Source organism: Desmodus rotundus, chromosome 6 (assembly GCF_022682495.2).
Source record: "Desmodus rotundus isolate HL8 chromosome 6, HLdesRot8A.1, whole genome shotgun sequence".
Lineage (NCBI taxonomy): Eukaryota > Metazoa > Chordata > Mammalia > Chiroptera > Phyllostomidae > Desmodus > Desmodus rotundus.
Window position 1 is genome coordinate 85221027 of NC_071392.1, and position 21956 is coordinate 85242982.

The window sequence follows — 21956 nt, forward strand, 5'->3', positions numbered from 1 at the left end:
TACTACAGACAGATTTCATTGCTTTCTACCACTCTCCCTGCCCTGCTGAGCTCAGCCAGAGCTTTCCTGAATGTTGCCCCAGCACTGCCAGCCCTGTGCAATTCCCAGCACAGGCAGGAAGCCCTCCTCTGGGACAGAGTGGAGGTCACACTGTGTGCTGTGGTGCCTGGTCCTGGTGGACACCGTGTGTCCAGTTTACAGAGGGGGAAGTGCTCAGGGCACCATTTCACAGACAGGGAGCTGCAGGTCCTGGACGTTCCAAACGTGCCATGCACGCCCTCCTGCCTCCCCACGCCTCTGAAGTCAACAAGCCCCTGGGTTCCAGGGTCCTGCCCGGGCCTTGGTCCATGGGATAGAACAGAGTATGCTCTCTCCCATTTCAAGAGCATCTGAGTTCGGATGGTGAGGTCACACCCCAGGAGTAGGGGACCCAGCTGATCGCCTGCCAATTGCTAGGACATAGAGCCTCAAGCCAGAGGACATATGTCTCTCCTGTCATAGTTCCAACAGAGTGAGGCCATGATATTCTCCTCAGAGAGTAGCTAAGTGATTCGGGGGGCAGACTCCAGTTATTAAGAGATTCTGGAAGGGAAACAGAAGCCCTCTAGGAATCTCAAGCAACATTCTGGGAGCTCATGCAGGGAATGGGTGTTTCTAAACCACTGGATGAGGTCAGGGAGGGTGGCTCTCAGCCTGTCCTCAGCTCTGCCACTTCCAGTCAGAAAATCTGAAATCGCTACATCTGCCCAGGTGAGGAGCTGCAGACAACAGCTGAGGGTCATAGCCTCCTGGCCTCTGATTTCTGACTCCGTGTCCTTTCTCACAGCTGGGTGACTGTAGGTGCCCATCAAGATGATGTCAAGATATGCAGTCACAGGTACAGGGTCACCTCGCACTGAGGTATAACCGGTATAGGAAGTAGCAGCACGTGGACCTCTGGCTCAATATCTCATCCACGTCCTTAATGAGGCTCCTCTTTTTTTCTCAGAAAGCACAGTCTGGGGGCCATAGGTGTCCAGACTCCCGGGGCACAGGAGGAACCAAGCGAGACTCTTACCTGTGAGCAGGCAGAGAGCTCAGCACGGGTAGCAGGGCCCCCACCAGTGGGTGAGTTGGTAGCCAATGTAAAACAAGCCTCAGATTCCAATGACCCTGACCCTGAGCTGTGAAAGCTGTCTGGGTATCAGTTAGTTCCTTTAAGGGAGAGGATGGCTGTGGGCTCACATGGAAATTATCCAGAGTTTATGCAAAGAGAAACACCCGTCGTCAGACTGTGAAGGTATATTTGAGCAGAGAAATCCTTCAAAGCACCAAAAATATTATTAAAAATTGTAGCTATATTCAGGTAAGGAATCCTATTATTATACATTGAGGCATGGATTTCCTCACCTGAAAGCAGGCAAAGGGAATGTAGTACTTCTTAGGCTCCTTTAAAATCAGACGTACACATCTATCTGTTCTGCAGTGTTCTAATTTCTGTACGTCACTGCTGTGTTCCTGTGAGGGAGGGGTGTGTCAAGGACCGTGACATCCCTGAGTCACTGAGAGGCTGAGTCCTACTGCCCAAACAGAACTGGAAGACATGAGACTCTGTCCTGGACCTGAAATGGTCACCAGGCTCTTCTGTGTGGCTGTCTGTCTCCTGTGGGCAGGTGAGTACAGGTGGGCTTTCTGCCCTGGAATTCCCAAGACTTCATCCAAGCTTTCATCTTACGATGACAACGTCACACTATGTCACTCTCTCTTACAGGACACCTGGATGCCAAAGTCACCCAGAGTCCCAGATACAAGGTCACAGGGACAGAAAAGAGGTGACAATGATGTGTCAACAGACTGACAACCATGATTATATGTCCTGGTATCGACAAGACCTGGGTCACGGGCTAAGGCAGATATATTCCTCAGTTGGTACCGGGGTCACCGAAAAAGGAGAGCTCCCCGATGGGTACAGTGTCACTAGATCAAATACAAAGGACTTCCCCCTCATGGTGGAGTGGGCCACCCCCTCCCAGACATCTGTGTACTTCTGCGCCAGCAGTGAATCCACAGTGCTGCACGGCCACCTCCTCTCTGCACAGAAAGTCAGGGGGAGGCCCAGCACCCGGACTCAGGGGGCCCTCTGCAAACTCCTACACCTTAGAGCCCGCAGTGGCCCCCGCCTGCAGAGTGAGGGACCCTCGATGTGTGATGAGGTCCACCTCCAAGGCTGTGTCTGCCAGGCCTGACATGGACCCAAGGCCTCAGGCACGCACGTCTCCCCTGTTATTGTCCTTCAGTTTGTCCTTCTCTGCAGCTGCCATGTTAGTTGGGAAGATGCTTCCCAGGCTCTAGCTTTCTTGTTATTAGCTTGAGTCTGATGTCTCCAGGGTGAAATGTCATCGTGATCAGATCCAGCTAACCCTCTTGTATGTCACACAAAGTTGTCTTAGAGGTCAGGGAAATTGAGTCTTATTCCAGACAGAAGCTATAAGAAGTTTGTTTTTTAATATGTGGTGACTAAGAAGGACACAAGGCTTTGGTATGGGCTGTGTGGACATACTACTTACTACGTGGAGATTAATGAGCACAGGCAGGGATTTGGTCATGACCTGCAGAAGGAAGAGGAGCTTCCTACTTGATATTTCCCAGGGAATCATTCCATCTGTGCGTCTCTGAGTACGTCAGTGCATCCAGGGCAAAGCCAAGTCAACCCCAACACCCACCGTCTCCTTAGAAAGGGACAAGGTTGAACATATGTGACGGGAGACTGGAGGGGAAGCTGACAGAACAGGGTGCTCCCCGGAGATCCCTAATTGCAGAGAAGACAATGATTCTCCCTTCGGTGTGGTATATGGATGCTGCTACGGACATGTCCTCGTGAAAATGCCAGCCGACCAGGGTGACAGGTGAATGAGACTCAGTGTCAGACCTCTGCATCCAGAGAGAGCACATCCAAAGTGACAGCTGTGCATGGATTTTGTTGTAAAAGGAGCTTATAACTATTACACTAGTCACCCAAGTGTGCTCTCATATACATCACGTGTCCCTGAGGTGGAGGGGACTGAGAGAGGCAGTGATGTCACTATGGGAATGGCCCTGGGCAACAAGACATGTTCCCTCCTCCTCTGCTCCTGCTCACAAGACCTGGCCTGGTGAACCTCCCAATCCTGTCCTGACCCTGCCATGGGCACCTGGCTCCTCTGCTGGGCGACCCTCTGTCTCCTGGGGGCCGGTGAGTCCTCAGAAAACCAAGTAGCTTCAGTGTGTGTGTTTGATGATTACAATTGTTTTCCTTATTCTATTGTTAAGTTCTGTGTCCCCAGGTCACACAGAGGCTGGAGTCTCTCAGTCCCCGAGGCACAAGGTCACCAAGAGGGGACAGAATGTGACATTTCGGTGTGATCCTATTTCTGGCCACATTGGCCTATACTGGTACCAGCAGATGGTAGGTGAAGGCCCAACGTTTTTGGTGTACTTTCAAAACAACGACCCCTTGGACACGTCCGGGATGCCTAACAATCGGTTCTCTGCTGAGAGAACTAAGAGCTCCTACTCCACTCTGAGCATCACTCCTGCAGAACCGGAGGACTCGGCCGTGTACCTCTGTGCCAGCAGTGCAACCACAGTGTGGCACCATCACCAACTCCCTGCTCACAAACCCTCCTGTGGTCCCCTCTGCTCATGGTTCCCAGGCTCCCTGGCAAGGAGGTGTAAACAGGAGGCTGCTGCCCAAGTGGCCACTTGAGGGCGCTGTGGATCGAAGGAGTGAGATGCAGAAGGGGCCCTGAGTCAGAGGGTGGGTGAAGGAGGAGAGTCTTGGCTTGGTCCCTGCATTAGGGAAATTATCTGATGAATCTGAGGTTTGCTGATCCTATCTTTTCACATTAGTGGATATGCAGGTGTCTGTCACTGCAGGGAGCCATGAACTTGGTCTTGCATGGAGTTATGTCCTCTCTTGGAGCCTATGTTTGGTGCAGAGTGTGATGGGGCTTCAGTGAGGCAGCCTGGAAAACCCAAGCCTGGTGTAGAGAGAAGATCACCTGCTCTGAAGCTATGGGACTGGTCAGAAGCCCTGGACCCTGGGGGGCCCTGCACTGCACACCCAACTGCACCTGCTCATAGGAGGATGGTCAGATGGGGGAACACTGTGCCCAGAGATCGTGTTTGGTGTGTGCAGGCTGTGTGAGAACTACACAGACAATGATATCAGACAGTGAGGTCACAGGCAAGCCCTGCAAGGAGAGCAAGGGAGGGGCAAAGCCTGTGCTGTCTCCCCCAAAAGACAAGAGGCCTGAGTAGGAACATGGCCAGTTCTGTGCTACATGATTCCTCCAGCAGCTCCGGGCTCCTCTCCTGTGCGGCCCTGTATCTCCTGGAGTCAGGTGAGTCTCAGCTCAGGTGGGATCTCTCCAACCCAGCGTTCTTGATTGTTGCGGGTGTGTCCACCTGCCTCCTGGACTGGTCCAAGCTCTGTCTCCTTCCTCCACAGGGTCAGTGGCTGCTGGAGTCACCCAGTCCCCAAGACACCTCATCAAAGGCTGGTGGGCATGCCATTCTGAAATGCTACCCCACCTCTGGAGACAAGAGTGGGCACTCCCACCAGCAGGCTCAGGGGCAGGAATGCAGGTTTCTCATTCAGTATTAGGAACAGCAGGAGTACAGGAAAGGAACCTGCCAGTTACTTCAAAGGAAAACAGCTCAGTGATTACAGCTCTGATCTGACCATGGATGCCCTGCAGCTGGGAGACTCGGCCATGTACCTCTGTGCCAGCAGCTCCATCACAACGGGGCACCGTCACCCCTTCATGCGCACACACCCTCATATCTCTCTCTCTGTGCAGCTCCCACACTCTAAAGCAGCCCTTCTTTGCTCATCATTCCCCTGTAAAGACATAGTTCTGGGATCAGCTGTCCTTTGGGAAGAGAGAACAAAGCCCTGCCTGTGGTGTCTCAGTTGGCTGAGCACTGAAGTATAAACAAAGGATCACTGGTTGGATTCCCAGTCAGGGCACATGTCTGGGTTGCAGATTTGGATCCCTGTTAGGGCACATATGAGAGGCAACTGATGGATATCTCTCTCTCACATTGATGTTTCTCTCCCTCTCTTTCTCATTCCCTCTCATCTCTCTACATATAAATAAATGAAATATTTAAACGATGAGGATTCCCAGAGCCAGCTCAGTGGTCCAAGGCTCATACCACACTTCATGGACACCAACAGTTTTTGTAGCACTGTGAGGCAGGGCCCCAGACACAGCTCCGTGTCTGTGTAGGGAGCGTGCCTGCTCCTCAGCAGTTGTCCACTTCTGGAGTATTGGCAACACCGTCCTCCTGCGCATCCTTCTCTAAGCCACCCTGTCACACTGGAGGCTTTCTGCCACATCTTGTCACACGTTGCTTCCTGTTGGAAGTGAAGGTCTTCACCACATTTGCGCCAAAGGACTGAGAATCGCCATAGTGATGACAGGAAAGCTTCATTTCCTCTGCCAGGCTGAAGGAGCCCACACTCTTTTGTGTTCATTTTCCCTCCACTCCATCCTGAGTGTCAGACAGCAGCGTCCCCCCACGACCTCTCGGTTTCATCTCGACCCCATGGGTGAATCCTTGCTAGAGATGAGGGTTTTTGTCGGTGTCCTCAATTTTTGACTTGAGGTAATTTGCTGACTTCTTTAACTCAATATGTCATGTTATTTTCTCGAATATGTGCTTTATTCTTTTTTATGTATTTTCTGTGTTATGTAGGCATACATTACTTGTTATAAATATAAATAATTGACCCCCTGTCTTTGGGGGCAGCTGCAGATGGCTGGCACATCTCCAGCCACAGGCAGCAGGGATAGGCCTTCGGATTGTGGGTCCGGGAGTCCTGAGAGGTAACCCACGGATCCGAGGCTGGGACTGAGTGTCACAGACTCAGTTGTGATCAGGGTGCCCTGAACCTCGCATAGCAGGTAAGAACAGTGGCAGTCCCTCCAAACCCACCTGAAAGCTGTGGTAGCCATGACACCAAATCTGTTTACCCAGAGAATGAGAGGCCTTGGAAGGGACATTTCCTGGTCTTGCTTGAACTGTGCTCAGGGCCCTGTGCCCCCTGGGAGTGAGGAAGGCCGGGGCTCCCAGGGCAGCTCCTTATCATTGTGAAGCCATCAGGGACCCCTTCCCGGACCATATCTCCATTTATGGCACCGCCCAGCACCTGACCCTGGCTGACTCTGCGTCCCCAGGATCCTATATTGTGCCAGTGTTTGCTTATCCCCCACAATGCCGCTGCTTTACCCAGACTCCACTCCGTGCTCACAGACCAGACGCACATCGTACAGGTGGTTCCTCTCATGTGGATGCGCTTTGTGGGCTCAGTTCCAGCGTCCGCAGTTCCCCAGTAGGCATCTTGTCTCCATCGCTGCTGACAAACCGTACGTCTTTTATTTTACTTGTATTTCAATTTCATTTTTATTCACACACATATGACTCCATCTAGGAGGGAACATCATTATCTTTCCAGTCTCTTGCTGAGCTCTTGAAGATAACGTGAAATGCCTGTTTGCTTTTTTGCATTATGTTTATTTTTAGCAATGGAAATAAAAGAAGCTCTTTACACTTCAACTTGTGTGTTTCCCTTCTTGCTTTGGACTAGATATTATTTCCTTCCATTCCCTTCTCTCCCTCTGCCTTTCAGAAGATGGCTTTAAGGTAGAAGTTCCCACTCTACAGCTGCATATCATGGGATAGTGGTTAAGTAGAATACGGGTGGGATACTAAGCACGGTATCTGAAAGAAATAGGGTCACATGGGAATTAACTTTGAGATTAGGGTTAAGAATGTTGAGATACTATTTAAAGGGTAATGCTTCTGGAATCTTCTGCCTGTAGACCAGACAGACATTCCCAGCATCCCTTGGGCTCTGGCAGAAGACCCAAGAATGAAATGTCAGTTACTGGCCAGCAGATGGCACTGTGAAGCCATTGAGCTGGAAGGGGCTCTGGGGAGAGTCTGGGAGAGCAGGAAAGGGTTAAGAAGACTTAGGCAGGGATCCAACAGTGGGCAGATGTTGAGGCAGGTTTCAGTTGTGGCCAGTGTACCTACACCTATGGAATGGGTGGGAGGTCCCACTAAACGTTAAAAGACCCACACTGAAGATTTGGGCAAGGCAGCCATGCTGGCAGGGACAGGTGTAGATGGGGAATTAACTGTCCCCAAGGACTGTGGGAAACCAGGGGCGTCCCAGCAGAGGACAGTGAATGCTCCTCTGGCACACATGGCTGTAGGGGGGAGCAGATGGAGTCACTGAGGTGTCCTGGGACACGTGGAGCTGGCACGGGGTCCTCCTGCCCAGGAGGACGGGACATGCCTGCACCTCAGGAGGCACCAAGGAGGCATCTGCCTGAGACCAGAGGGGAAGGAGTGATGTAGGGTCGGCAGCAAGGGCTGGTAATTAGTTCAGTCAGGGGCCGGCAGGGACAATATTGTGGGAACATGGGGATAGGCAACTCTTAGCCATGGGGCTGTGCAAGACAGAGACTGATGCATAGAATCTCGAACCTGGGTGCCACCAAGCGCATATAGCACCAGGGCGCAGCTCCCAAGAAGAGTCCCATCAGAGCAGCAACATCAGAGCAGTGACGTCATAGCAAATGCTCCTATCAGGGCACGGGGAGTTCAGAAGTCTAGACTGCTCCCCGCAGGAGACCCCACTCTGACCTGGCAGAAGTCTTGCGAAGCTGCCATGGGACCCAGGTTCCTCTGCTGTGTGGTCCTTTGTCTCCTGGGAGCAGGTGAGCCCCAGACATTGCTTGTAAGTCTGGACACGCAGTCACCTCTCTGACATACAAGCCTGGGGTGATGGCTGCTGTGGGAAGCTCCCTGTGCTCTGCCCCCGACTTCTCTCTGTCTCCACCCAACAGGCCCAGTGGACTCAGGAGTCACGCAGACCCCCAAACATGTGACCAAAGCAAGAAAACATCAAGTGACGCTGACATGTTCCTATACATCTGGACACCTCTCTGTGTTTTGGTACAAACAGGCCCAGGGCCAGGGCCCCGATTTCCTCGTTGAGTATTACAGTGGGCAAGAGCGAGAAAAAGGCAAATTGCCCGATCGGTTCTCAGTGAAGCAGTTTGGTGACCGCCACCGCTCTGAGCTGACTGTGAGCTCACTGGAGCTGAACGACTCGGCCATCTATCTCTGTGCCAGCAGCCTTGACATAGCCCTGCAGGACCCGCAGCCACCTGCACAAAAACACTCTGCCCCACTCAGGAAGTGACAGCAGCCAGCCAGACAGGCTCAGAGCTAGGAGTGCAGCCTGCCTTTCCCAGGCACCATTCTGCTGCTTACAGATGGGGTGGGATTTGATGCTCACAGGCATCACGCAGCTTCAGTATCATTGTCCTGATGATACACAAGATGGGAACAAATGTTCCTGGGTCTAAATTCCATATCCCGAGGAGCAAGACATCACTCAAGTCTGCTCCTCACACCTGTGGATCTGTCACCCTGCACCTCTCCCAGCACCGTGCCCACATTGGCTTCCCTTGTCCATGTTTAGATGAACACGCCTGGGGGTATCACGCACCATCTGGGATTGTCCACCTTTCCCTGACATCTTCAAGGAATATTTCACTTCAAGGTAACAAATATTCATGATCCTTCATGACGACAACAAAGAAACGCACAGTTTCCTGCACTGTGGCTGTCACCTGGAGCTGTCCAGAGCCCTGAAGCAAGTTCGGGGTCCTGCAAAGCATGGAACTGTGGGTAGATTAGGTAGAAGTGTTTAAAGACCCATTACGTTTCTTATTAACTTCAGCAATCCTTCTCAAGGAGATATTCCCCATGGAACAATGTCTCAGTTTAATATGGCACTTTTCTCTCTCATGCTGGAGGCAAGTGCCTGTCCCCATGTCTATCACACAGCTGGAACCCTAGGGGACAGCAGGCCACCTAGAGAGCTGAGCACCACACAGGTAGGTGCTCAGGTAGGTGCTGTCCTGGGCTGCATGTGCTGACAATGGACTCAACAGGAACACAGGAAGCACACTGTCAGGTGACTCTGACGGTGCTCTGGGGCATTTGCCAGGAGTCTCGTCTGTTGAGGAATGGACAGAAAACAGAGCCAACATTCTCAAGGGGTGACCAGCCTGCCCCTGAGGTTTGGCCACCAGAACCAGGAAGGTCACTGTGGGAGGAGGGACAGTGAGGGGCTGCTGCTCGACCAGCAAAGCAGAAAAGGAGGCTGAGGGATGTCTTGGGACCCAAGAGTCCTAAAGGCACCAGAAAGCCATCAGGCTTTTCCCTCAGATGGGAGAGCACAGGGACAGGTACACCCAGCAGACAGGGCGTCATGGAGACCTGCAGACAGGGCGAAGCACCCGAGGTCACACCCTGCATGCACAGAGGGCAGGAACGATGTCAGGACTGGAGTCAGCTTAGCCACAGAGCTCTTCTCACTGTGAGCTGTGCGCCTGCACTTTGCTTTCTGATCTGATGCTCTAGGAGGTGGCGTGTCCACTTGTGACAAGTGGGTTCTGCAGCCCAGCAGTGAGAGTGTCACCTCATAGACTCCCTGGGGATCCCTGTTCCTGTCCAGCAATGCACAGACCCTGCGGGACCCTGTGTTATCTCAGCTCCTGCCCTGAGTGGCGGTCACCTGTGCTGAGTGGCCTTGTGTCTCCTCCCTGCAGGTGGGTCCTAGGCTGGCCCCTCTGTGGGGACATGTCCAAGGCCCAGCACTGAGCCGCTCCCTGGTGGCTGGAGCATCTGTTCCACTATCTTCCCTGCAGGTCTGGGGTGTGCCGGTGTCACTCAGATCCCAACACTCCAGGTCTTGACCACAGGACAGATGGTGACATTGAGGTGTGCCCAGGAGTTGAACCACAATGCTATATACTGGTACCTACAGGAGGCTGATCCATTATTCAGTGGGTGTTGGTGTCACCGAGAAAGGAGAGGTCCATGATGGGTACAGTGTCTTTAGATCTAATACAGAGGTCTTCCCCCTCATGGTGGAGTCGGCCACCCTTCCCAGACATCTGTGTACATCTGCACCAGCAGTGAATCCATAGAGCTGTGCAGCCACCTCCTCTCTGCACAGAAAGGCCAGATGAGGCCCAGCCTCTGGACTCAGTGGGCCCTGTGCAGACTCCTACACCTTAGAGCCCCCAGTGGCCCCTGCCTGCAGGGTGACCCTCTGTTTATGCTGGGGTCGCCCTCTAGGGCAGTGTCTGCCAGGCTGGGACCAAACCCTGGGCCTGGGACATACAGGTGTCCACCTATGCTGGCTGTCTGTCTGTCCTCTGCAGCTGCTCCATTAGCTTGGACAGTGCTTCCCCAGCTCTGGCTCTTCTTGTCACCAGGCTGAGTCAGGGGCCATCAGGGAGGGCTGTCATCAGTACTCAGATGCACCTCTTCCCACTTTTGGACCACACACAGGTGTCCTACAGGACAATGACTTTGGGTGTTCTTTTGGAAAGAAGCTATGGGAAACTTTTTTAATGCACGGGGACTTGGAAGCACAAAGGGCTTTCCTTGGACTGTGCAGACATAATAGTACATGGAAGTAAATGAGCACAGAGAGGACACTCGGACATGAGCTGCAGAAGGAACAGGAGCTTCTTATTGAGATGTTCCCAGGGCATCGCTCCATCTGTGTGTCTCTGAGTACGTCAGTGCATCCAGGGCAAAGCCGAGTCAAGCCTGACACCAGCCCTCACCTTACAAAGGCACAAGGTTGAGCAATTGTGACGGGAGAGTGGAGGGGATGGTGACAGACCAGGGGACTCCCAGGAGAGCCCGAATTGCAGAGAAGACAATGATTCTCCCTTCTGTGTGGTGTATGGATGATGCTACGGACATGTCCTCATGAAAATGCCAGCCGACCAGGGTGACAGGTGAATGGGACTCAGTGTCAGACCTCTGCATCCAGACAGCACGGATTCAAAGTGACAGCTGTGCATGGATTTTGTTCAAAAGGGAGCTTATAACTATTACACTAGTCACCCAAGTGTGCTCTCCTATATGTCACGTGTCCCTGAGGTTGAGGGGACTGACAGAGACAGTGATGTCACTATGGGAACGGCTCTGAGGTGACAAGACCTGTCCCATCCTCCACTGCTCCTGCTCACAAGACCTGGCCTGGGAACCTCCCAATCCTGTCCTGACCCGGCCATGGGCGCCCGGCTCCTATGCTGGGCAACCCTCTGTCTCCTGGGGGCCGGTGAGTCCTCAGAAAACCAGGTAGCTTCAGTGTGTGTGTGTGTTTGATGATTACAATTGTTTTCCTCATTCTGTTGTCAACTTCTGTGTCCCCAGGTCACACAGAGGCTGGAGTCTCCCAGTACCCCAGGCACAAGGTCACCAAGAGGGGACAGAATGTGACATTTCGGTGTGATCCTATTTCTGGCCACACTGTTCTTTACTGGTACCAACAGATGCTAGGGCAAGGCCCGAAGTTTCTGATGTACTTTCAAAACAACGAACCCGTGGACACGTCCGGGATGCCTAACAATCGGTTCTCTGCTGAGAGATCTAAGAGCTCCTCCTCCACTCTGAGCATCCAGCCTGCAGAGCCGGGGGACTTAGCTGTGTACCTCTGTGCTAGCAGTGCAACCACAGTGTGGCACCGTCACCTCCTCCAGGCTCACAAACCCTCCTTTGGTCCCCTCTGCTCATGGTTCCCAGGCTCCCTGGCAAGGAGGTGTCAACAGCGCTGCTGCACACGTGGCCACTTGAGGGTGCTGTGGAATCAAGGAGTGAGATGCAGAGGGGGCCCTTAGTCAGAGGGAGGGTGAAGGAGGAGTTTCTTGGCTTGGTCCCTGCATTAGGGAAATTACCTGATGAATCTGAGGTTTGCTGATCCTATCTTTTCACATTAATGGATATGCAGGTGTCTGTCACAGCAGGGAGCCATGAACTTGGTCTTGCATGGAGTTATGGCCTCTCTTGGAGCCTATGTTTGGTGCAGAGTGTGATGGGGCTTCACTGAGGTAGCCTGGGAAACCCAAGCCAGGTGTAGACAGAGGATCACCTGCTCTGAAGCCATGGGGCTGATCACAAGACCTGGACCGGGGGACCCAGCTCCGCACAGCCTGCTGCACCTGCTCATAGGAAGATGGTCAGAATGGGGGAACACTGGGCCCAAAGATCATGTTTGGGGTGTGCAGGGTGTGTGGGAACTACACACACAGTGATATGAGACAGTGATGTCCCAGGCAAGCCCTGCAAACAGAGCAACGGGAGGGGCAACACCTCTACTGTCTCACCCCAAAGACAAGAGCCCTGAGAGGGACATGGCCAGTTTTGTGCTGCCTGAATCCTCCAGGGGCTCCCGGATCCTCTGCTGCATGACCCTGTGTCTCCTGGGGCCAGGTGAGTCTCAGCTCAGGTGGGATCTCTCCAATCCCGTGTTCTTGACTGTTGTGGGAGTGTCCACCTGCCTCCTGGGCTGGTCCAAGCTCTGTCTCCTTCCTCCACAGCGTCAGTGGCTGCTGGAGTCACCCAGTCCCCAAGACACCTCATCAAAGGCCATGGTGGGGAGGCCGTTCTGAAATGCCACCCCATCTCCAGGCACGAGTGTGTACTGGTATCAGCAGGCTCAGGGGAAGGCCCCCCAGTTCCTCATTCAGTATTAGGAACAGCAGGAGTACAGGAAAGGAGACACCTCTGATAGCTTCAAAGGCAAAGTGTTCAGTGACTACAGCTCTGAGCTGGCCTTGTGCACCTTGCCGCTGGAAGACTTGGCTGTGACTTCTGTGCCTGCCGCTTAGACACAGCCCTGCAGAGCCCATGGCTTTCTGTACCCAACGCCCCCTGTTCCAGGTGAGGATGTTGCAAGTATAGGGAATGGCCTTGGCTGAGTTCCACAGATGCTTCTAGCTGTTTTCTACCACTCTCCCTGCCTTGCTGAGCTCAGCCATAGCCTTTCTGAATGTTCTCCCAGCTCTTCCAGCCCTGTGCAATTCCAAGCACAGGCAGGAAGCCCTGCTCTGGGACAGAGTGGAGGTCACACTGTGTGCTGTGGTGCCTGGTCCTGGTGGACACCGTGTGTCCAGTTTACAGAGGGGGAAGTGCTCAGGGCACCATTTCACAGACAGGGAGCTGCAGGTCCTGGACGTTCCAAACGTGCCATGCACGCCCTCTTGCCTCCCCACGCCTCTGAAGTCAACAAGCCCCTGGGTTCCAGGGTCCTGCCCAGGCCTTGGTCCATGGGATAGAACAGAGTATGCTCTCTCCTATTTCAAGAGCATCTAAGCTGGGATGTGGAAGCCACACCTCAAGTTTGGGTACATGGCTGATTGCCTGCTAACTGTTAGGACATAGAGCTTCAAGCCAGAGGACGTTTGTCTGTTCCTCATAGTTCCAAACAGAGCGAGGCCATGATATCCCCCTAAGGGAAGAGCCATTGATTTGGGGGATTCCCAGTCTATCTGGAGATTCTAGGAGGGAAACAGAAGCTCTCTAGGAGTGTCTAGGAGCTTTCTGGGAGCTCATGCTGGGAATACTTGTTTCTAAACCACTGCAAGGCATTGGGGAGGATGAGAGGTCTCAGCCTGTCCTCAACCCCACCAATTCTGGTCAGAAAATCTGAAATTGCTACATCTGCCCAGGTGAGGAGCTGCAGACAACAGTTGAGCGTCAGAGCCGTTGAAGGAAAGGTGGACCCCTATACAGAGTGCGGGGAGAAATATTGGGGAACACAGATGACTTTACTCGTTTTGCGCAATAATTCAATTACATTATTTATTACCATTTTTCCAGCATTTTATTGTTTATGCTCTTATCCTTCTTAGTTTTGCCCCCTTTGTCACCATTCACCTAGCTGGCCGCCCACTACCGTAGTCAATCCCCACCTATTTGTCCACATTATTGCTCATTTTCTGTGAGGGAGGCATGTGATCCACATTACAGGTGAGAACACTGATTGTTAGAGAGGTTAGAGAATTTGCTAACGGAGGCACAGGCACCACAAATCTAAGCTGGGACTCCAGCACAGGCCGTGCTGACTCCCACCCTTGCTTTAAGTCACTCCACTCTTCAGCATGTTGCTAGGGGAGGCGTCTTCAAAATGGGGACACTGGCCCCAGGGTTCCTTTCGGACATGCTGGCTCTGACACGAATCACTGGCATAACAGCTTCTACCTGTGCAGTGACAGGCTGAAGAGGGAAGAGATCCAGCTTTGGCGACTTGGCTTTTCATAGTCCGCCCGGCCTTGGGCTGGTGACTAAGACGTTTGTCTGAGTTTTTGCATTTATAAACTGGGGCCGATATGCGTATCTGGCATAGATTTCACACAAGCAAATAAAACAAATTGCTTAATAAAAAAATATGGGCTCAAGTGTTCTTAGGTGCCTGTAAACTCTGAGACCATTTCCCAGCCCAGCACAATCACTAGTGGGTGCAGAGCCGGGGTAAATGCGGGCACGGGTGAGTTTTCCCTGCCTCACCTACGTTCCCCACACACAGTCCTCTGAAATGCAGGTAATGACCTCCGATAATCTATTAGGTGAGTGAACTATTGTACAGAGAGTTGTTTCTGAAGGGGAATTGGATACGGGACCCACAACAGTACCTCCTGTTTGATGTCAAGTCTAACATACAAGAAGGTGTGATGCTTCCAGAAGGTTGTGGCTGCAGAGTGACTGGTGATCACACAACAGAGCAGAGAGGAGAAGGGAGTTTCATCGAGAGAGAGGCCATCGTTGTGGGGCCTCCCATGCCTCCATCATATCCTGGCCCCGCTCTGCTTTCAGCCTGAGCTGTGGTGGACAATTCCTTGCAAAGCTGTGTCCATTTACCTGGTACCGAGTGCACCCCAGTCACGGTCCAGCGGGAGTCCCTCTATTGTCCGCGCTGGTCTCCTCTCTATCCTGGGAGCCCACGAGGCCTTCCAGGGCAGCCAGAGCTGCAGAAGTGCTAATGCTCCTGGGGATTCGGGCAGAGCAGGGGACAAATGCTCCAGCCTCGGTGCTCAGGCGGAGAGATTGCGAGGTGTTGCGAGTGCTTCTTAGCAGGTTCTAACAAAACCCATCTCCCGATGTCCCAGCACAGTGGCAACACCGCACCTCATCCTGGTCTCTCCTCCCCATTTCTTCCTCCCTGCTCTCTGACTCCTGCTTCCTGGGGTCATTTCCCAAATGCACTGCTTGCTCCTAAGTCCTTCTCTCAGGCTGTGCCCCTGGGCGCAGCCTACACTGTGACAGGGATGGAGTGAAGTGACGGTCAGAAGACCCTTCTCCCTGGAAGAGACCGCCATTTTTATTTCATTCATTCTGCTATCCATTCATCCAACAAGTCTTATAAAAACACAAAGTCTTACAATAACACCTATGAGTGAATCTCTTCCCGGTTCCTTTGGCTTTATTTTGAATTCCCAGCAGACTCACATGGGTCTCTGCTCCCTTCACTCTCTGAACCAATTTGTCACTGACTAGACTGGGTTATGTTTACAGAAGACACGTCTGCCTGGACTCACGTAACCATTCGTTCCCTTCATCATTCCTTCAATGAGCCCTGGAATCCAGGGACAGAGCAGTCAGGGCTTTGTGGGGATGAAAGCTGATAAAATGGTAGGGTGCTCTTTGAAAAAGAGCACAGAGAACCGTGGGAGAAATGTTGGAAAGGTCTTGTGAAAATGAGGAAGCCTGAAATTCTCCTTCATTCCTGTGTGGTCAGTCTGCCGGCTTCACGTTCCGTGTGCAGGTGCTGCCGCGGGGCTGGGAGCCGCCGCAGCAAGCAAACACACGTGCCGAACAGCTCTGAGATGAGGTGCACATTTTCCGAAACATCAAATAGGTGACTCCAGTTAATCAACTTAAACATAAATCACAGAAGAAATATTCCTGGTGAGTGCTTATATCATTAAAGAACGTAGGGAGTTGTTGAGAATAATAACATCTGGGTGGGTCACACATCTGGGTGGGACAGTCCTCAGGTCTCTGGGATTCGATGTCCTGTACTCCAAAGAATGTGAGTCCTCGCGGAAAACTCCTGTGCTTTGCACTGGTCCAAGCTGAGGAAGTCAGCTCCTTTGTCGGTCTCCTGGGAACAAATATGTCCTGGATATTTGGGTGGCAAATGTGGATGGCAAGGCCATCCTGGGATTGCCAGGCCCAAGCTGGAAGTCTTTCCACGTGATGATACCTCAACCTCTTTTTTGCCTCTGATTTCTGACTCCATGTCCCTTCTCACTGCTGGGTGACTGTAGGTACCCATCGAGATGACATCAAGAGACGCAGTCATAGACACAGGGTCCCCTCACACTGAGGCATAACCGGTATAAGAAGTAGCAGCACGTGGACCTCTGGCTGAATATCTCATCCACGTCACTGACAAGGCTCCTCTCTTTTTCCCAGAAAGCACAGTCAGGGGGCTATAGGTGTCCAGTCTCCTGGGGCCACAGCTGAAACCAAGGGAGACTCTTACCTGTGAGCACACAGAGACCTGAGCACGCGTGGCAGGGCTCCCACCAGTGGGTGAGTCGTGAGACAAAGTAAAACAAGTCTCAGATACCAATGACCCTGACCCTGAAGCTTTGAACTCTCTGGGTATCAGTTAGTTTCTTTAAGGGAGAGGATCGCTGTGGGCTGGCATTGAAATTATCCAGAGCTTAACAAAAAGAAAAACTAGTAGAACGTATTTGAAGTGACTTTTGATCAGAGAAGTCACCAATGTATGAGGATTGCTATGAGAACATTTCCTAGTCTCCAGTAATATTATGAAAAATTGCACAGTGCACAGATAAGAAATTGCATTGTTATGCATAGAAGAACGAATGTCCTTACCAAAAGTCAGGGGGAAAGCATAGGTACTGCTAAGATTTCTTTAAAAAAGTGGCTTTCACATTTTTCCCATGTTGCACTGTTCCACTTTCTCTATGTCACCGATTTGTTCCTGAGGGGGGGAGGGGTGCGGCAGCTTGGCTCTGCAGCTCAAGCATTTGTGAAGGACAGTGATGTCACTGAGTCCCTGAGAGGCCAGCTTGTGTTTCCCCAAACAGAACTGGAAGACGTGACACTCTGCTCTGGACCTGCAATGGTCACCAGGCTCTTCTTCGGTGTGGCTCTTTGTCTCCTGTGGGCAGGTGGGTGCAGGGGGGCTTCCTGCCCTGGAATTCCCAGCACTTCTGGCCAAGTCTTGGTCGTAGGATGAGAATATCAGGCTCTGTCACTCTCTCTACAGGACACTTGGATGCAGGAATCACCCAGAGCCCAAGGTACAAGGTCACAGGGACAGGAAAACAAGGTGATGCTGAGGTGTCACCAGACTGATAACCACAATGCTATGTCCTGGCATCGACAGAACCTGGGCTATGGGCTGAGGCGATGTATCACTCATGGGTGTTGGGATCACCAGCAAAGGAGAGGATGCCGATGGGTGCAGTGCATCTAGATTGAATGCAGTGGACTTCCCCTCACGCTGGGGTCGGCCACCCCCTCCTAGAAGTCTGTGTACTTCTGGGCCAGCAGTGAAGTGGTCATCCACAGCGCTGCACGGCCGCCTTCTCTCTGCACAAAAAGGATGGTTGGAGCCCTCACTCTGGATTCATGTGACCCCTGAGCAAATTCCTACACCTTGGAGCCCCACGGCACCCTGCCTGCAGGGTGACCCTCGCTGTGTGATGAGGACCCCCTCTAGGTTAGTGTCTACCAGACCCGGTCTATTCAGGGCCTCGGAGAGACACGTCTGCACTGATGCCATCTGTCAGTCTGTCCTGGGCAGGTGCTCTGTTAACTGGGAAGGTGGTTGCTATTTCTAGCTTTTCTTGTCATCAGCCTGAGTGGGATGTCTCTAGGGCAGGAAGTCATGATAAGCCTATCCACATAGGTCCCCTTGTGTGTCACGCAGGTGTGTTAAAGGTCCAGGACACTGAATCTTCCTGCAGACAGAAGCTATAGGAAAACTATTTTCCTGCATGGTGACTGAGAAGGTCACAAGGCTTCGCTATGGGCAGGGGACACGCATAATACTATGTGGAGGTTAACGAGCAGAGAGAGGGCACAGGTTCCTCTCATGTGGATGCGCTTTGTGGGCTCAGCTCCAGCGTCCACTGTTCCCCAGTAGGCATCTTGTCTCCATCGCTGCTGACAAGCTGTACGTGTGTCTTATATTTTACCTGTATATCAATTTCATTTTTATTCACACACATTTGACTCCATCTAGGAGGTAACATCATTATCTTCCCGGTCTTTTGCTGAGCTTTTGAAGATAACGTGAAATGCCTGTTTGCTTTTTTGCATTATGTTTATTTTTAGCAATGGAAATAAAAGAAGCTCTTTACACTTCAACTTTTGTGTCCCTTCTTGCTTTGGACTAGATATTATTTCCTTCCATTCCCTTCTCTCCCTCTGCCTTTCAGAAGATGGTTTTAAGGAAGAAGTTCCCACTCTACAGCTGCATATCATGTGATAGTGGTTAAGTAGAATACGGGTGGGATACTAAGCACGGTATCTGAAAGAAATAGGGTCACATGGGAATTAATGTTGAGATTAGGGTTAAGGATGTTGAGATACTCTGTAAAGGATAGTGCTTCTGGAATCTTCTGCCTGTAGATCAGGCAGACATTCCCAGCATCCCTTGGGCTCTGGCAGAAGACCCAAGAATGAAATGTCAGTTACTGGCCAGCAGATGGCACTGTGAAGCCATTGAGCTGGAAGGGGCTCTGGGGAGAGTCTGGGAGAGCAGGAAAGGGTTAAGAAGACTTAGGCAGGGATCCAACAGTGGGCAGATGTTGAGGCAGGTTTCAGTTGTCGCCAGTGTATGTACCTACAACTATGGAATGGGTGGGAGGTCCCACTAAACGTTAAAGGACCCACACTGAAGATTTGGGCAAGGCAGCCATGCTGGCAGGGACAGGTGCAGATGGGGAATTAACTGTCCCTGAAGACTGTGGGAAACCAGCGGTGTCCCAGGAGAGGACAGTGAAGGGACCTCTGGCACACATGGCTGTAGGGGGGAGCAGATGGAGTCACTGAGGTGTCCTGGGACACGTGGAGCTGGCACGGGGTCCTCCTGCCCAGGAGCAGGGGACATGGCTGCACCTCAGGAGGCACCAAGCAGGCATCTCCCTGAGACTGCAGGGGGAGGATGGAAGTAGGGTGAGCAGCAAAGGCTGGTAATTAGTTCAGTCAGGGGCCGGCAGGGACAATATTGTGGGGACATGGGGACAGGTAACCCTTAGCTTTGGGGCTGTGCAAGACATGGATCTATGCATAGAATCTCGAACCTGGGTGCCACCAAGCGTATATAGCACCAGGGCGCAGCTCCCAAGAAGAGTCCCATCAGAGCAGCAACATCAGAGCAGTGACGTCATAGCAAATGCTCCTATCAGAGCACGGGGGTTCAGAACTTTAGACTGCTCCCCCTAGGAGACCCCACCCTCAGCTGGGAAAGGTCTTGGGAAGCTGCCATGGGCCCCAGGCTCCTCTGCTGTGTGGCCCTTTGTCTCCTGGGAGCAGGTAAGCCCCGGATACTGTATGTAAGTCTGGACACAGAGTCACCATCCCTGACACACAAGCTGGGGGTGATGGCTGCTGTGGGAAGCTCCCTGTGCTCTGCCCCCGACTCTTCTCTGTCTCCTCCCAACAGGCCCAGTGGACTCAGGAGTCACGCAGACCCCCAAACATGTGACCAAAGCAAGAAAACAGCAAGTGACGCTGACATGTTACTATATCACTGGACACCCTTATGTGTATTGGTACAAACAGGCCCAGGGCGTGGGTCCTGATTTCCTTGTTTCGTATTCCAGTGGGCGAGAGCTACAGAAAGGGAACCTGCCCGATCGGTTCTCAGTGAAGCAGTTTGGTGACCGCCACCACTCTGAGCTGACTGCGAGCTCACTGGAGCTGAACGACTCAGCCATCTATCTCTGTGCCAGCAGCCTTGACACAGCCCTGCAGGATCCGCAGCCGCCTGCACAAAAACACTCTGCCCCACTCAGGAAGTGACAGCTGCCAGCCAGACAGGCTCAGAGCTAGGAGTGCAGCCAGCCTTTCCCCAGCACCATTCTGCTGCTTACAGATGGGGTGGGATTTGATGCTCACAGGCATCACGCAGCTTCAGTATCATTGTCCTGATGATACACAAGATGGGAACTAATGTTCCTGGGTCTATATTTCATAACCCGAGGAGCAAGACATCACTCAAGTCTGCTCCTCACACCTGTGGATTTGTCACCCTGCACCTCTCCCAGCACCGTGCCCACATTGGCTTCCCTTGTCCAGGTTTAGATGAACAGGTTCGGGAATCACACAGCATCTGGGATTGTCCACCTTTCCCTGACAGCTTCAAGGAACATTTCACTTCAAGGCAACAAATATTCATGATCCTTCATGACGACAACAAAGAAAGGCACAGTTTCCTGCACTGTGGCTGTCGCCTGGAGCTGTCCAGAGCCCTGAAGCAAGTTCAGGGTCCTGCAAAGCATGGGACTGTGGGTAGATTAGGTAGAAGTGATTAAAGACTCATTATGTTTCTTATTAACTTCAGCAATCCTTCTCACGGAGATATTCCCCATGGAACAATGTCTCAGTTTAATATGGCACTTTTCTCTCTCATGCTGGAGGCAAGTGCCTGTCCCCATGTCTATCACATAGCTGGAACCCTAGGGGGCAGCAGGCCACCTAGAGCGCTGAGCACCACACAGGTAGGTGCTCAGGTAGGTGCTGTCCTAGGCTGCATGTGCTGACCGCGGCCTCACCATGAACATGGGAAGCACATTGTCAGGTGACTCTGAAGGTGTCTGGGACATTTGGCGGGAGTCTCGTCTGTTGAGGAATGGACAGAAAACAGAGCCAACATCCTCATGGGCTGACCAGCCTGCCCCTGAGGTTTGGCCACCAGAAACAGGAGGGTCACTGTGGGAGGAGGGACAGTGAGGGGCTGCTGCTCGACCAGCAAAGCAGAAAAGGAGGCTGAGGGATGACTTGGGACCCAAGAGTCCTAAAGGCACCAGGAAGCCATCAGGCTTTTCCCTCAGATGGGAGAGCACAGGGACAGGTACACCCAGCAGACAGGGCGTCATGGAGACCTGCAGACAGGGCGAAGCACCCGAGGTTACACCCTGCGTGCACAGGGGGCAGGAACAAGGGCAGAACTCCAGTCAGCTCAGTCACAGCACTCTTCTCACTGTGAGCTGTGTGCCTGCACTTTGCTTTCTGATCTGATGCTCTGGGAGGTGGCGTGTCCCCTTGTAACGAGTGGGCGCTGGGCCCAGGCAGTGAGAGTGAGAGTGTCACCTCATAGACTCCCTGGGAACCCTGTTCCTGTCCAGCCACCCACAGACCAGCAGGACCCTGCATTGGCCTGGCTCCTGCCCTGAGAGGTGGCCTCCTGTGCTGGGTGTCCTTGTGTCTCCTCCCTGTAGGTGGGCCTGGGCTGGCCCCTCTGTGGGGAGAGGTCCAAGGCCCAGCACCGAGCCGCTCCCTGGTGGATGCAGCATCTGGATGCAGCACTGTCTTCCCTGCAGGTCTGGGTTGTGCTGTTGTCACCCAGACCCCGACATTCCAGGTCCTGACCACAGGACACATGGTGACATTGAGGTATGCCCAGGAGTTGAACCACAATGCTATGTACTGGTACAGAAAGGACCTGGGTCACGGTCTGAGGCTGATCCATTGCTCAGGGGGTGCTGGGGTCACCGACAAAGGAGAGGTCCACGATGGGTACAGTGTCTCTAGATCAAAAAGAGAAGACTTCCTTCTCATGCTTTGGGCCGCCACCCCCTCTCAGACATCTGTGTACTTCTGCACCAGCAGTGAATCCACAGAGCTGCTGGGCCACCTCCTGTCTGCACGGAAAGGCTGGGGGTGGCCCAGCCCCCGGACTCAGGGGGCCCTGTGCAGACACCTACACCTTGGAGCCCCGAGTGGCCCCCGCCTGCAGGGTGACCCTCTGTGTATGCTGGGGTCGCCCTCTAGGGCAGTGTCTGCCAGGCTGGGACCAAACCCTGGGCCTGAGACACACAGGTGTCCACCTATGCTGGCTGTCT

The 21956-nt window shown here is 52.8% G+C and overlaps 2 gene segments (V, D, J or C); both read left to right on the forward strand.

Annotated features, from left to right (window-relative positions):
* Positions 1 to 4282: 4282 nt before the first annotated feature.
* Positions 4283 to 8239, forward strand: LOC128781274 (T cell receptor beta variable 9-like). The segment is given in 2 exon segments: positions 4283 to 4361; positions 7881 to 8239. Coding segments are annotated over 2 exon segments (438 nt in total).
* Positions 8240 to 12260: 4021 nt separating this feature from the next.
* On the forward strand, positions 12261 to 19914 carry LOC128781275 (T cell receptor beta variable 13-like). The segment is given in 3 exon segments: positions 12261 to 12339; positions 12447 to 12500; positions 19556 to 19914. Coding segments are annotated over 3 exon segments (492 nt in total).
* Positions 19915 to 21956: the final 2042 nt, after the last annotated feature.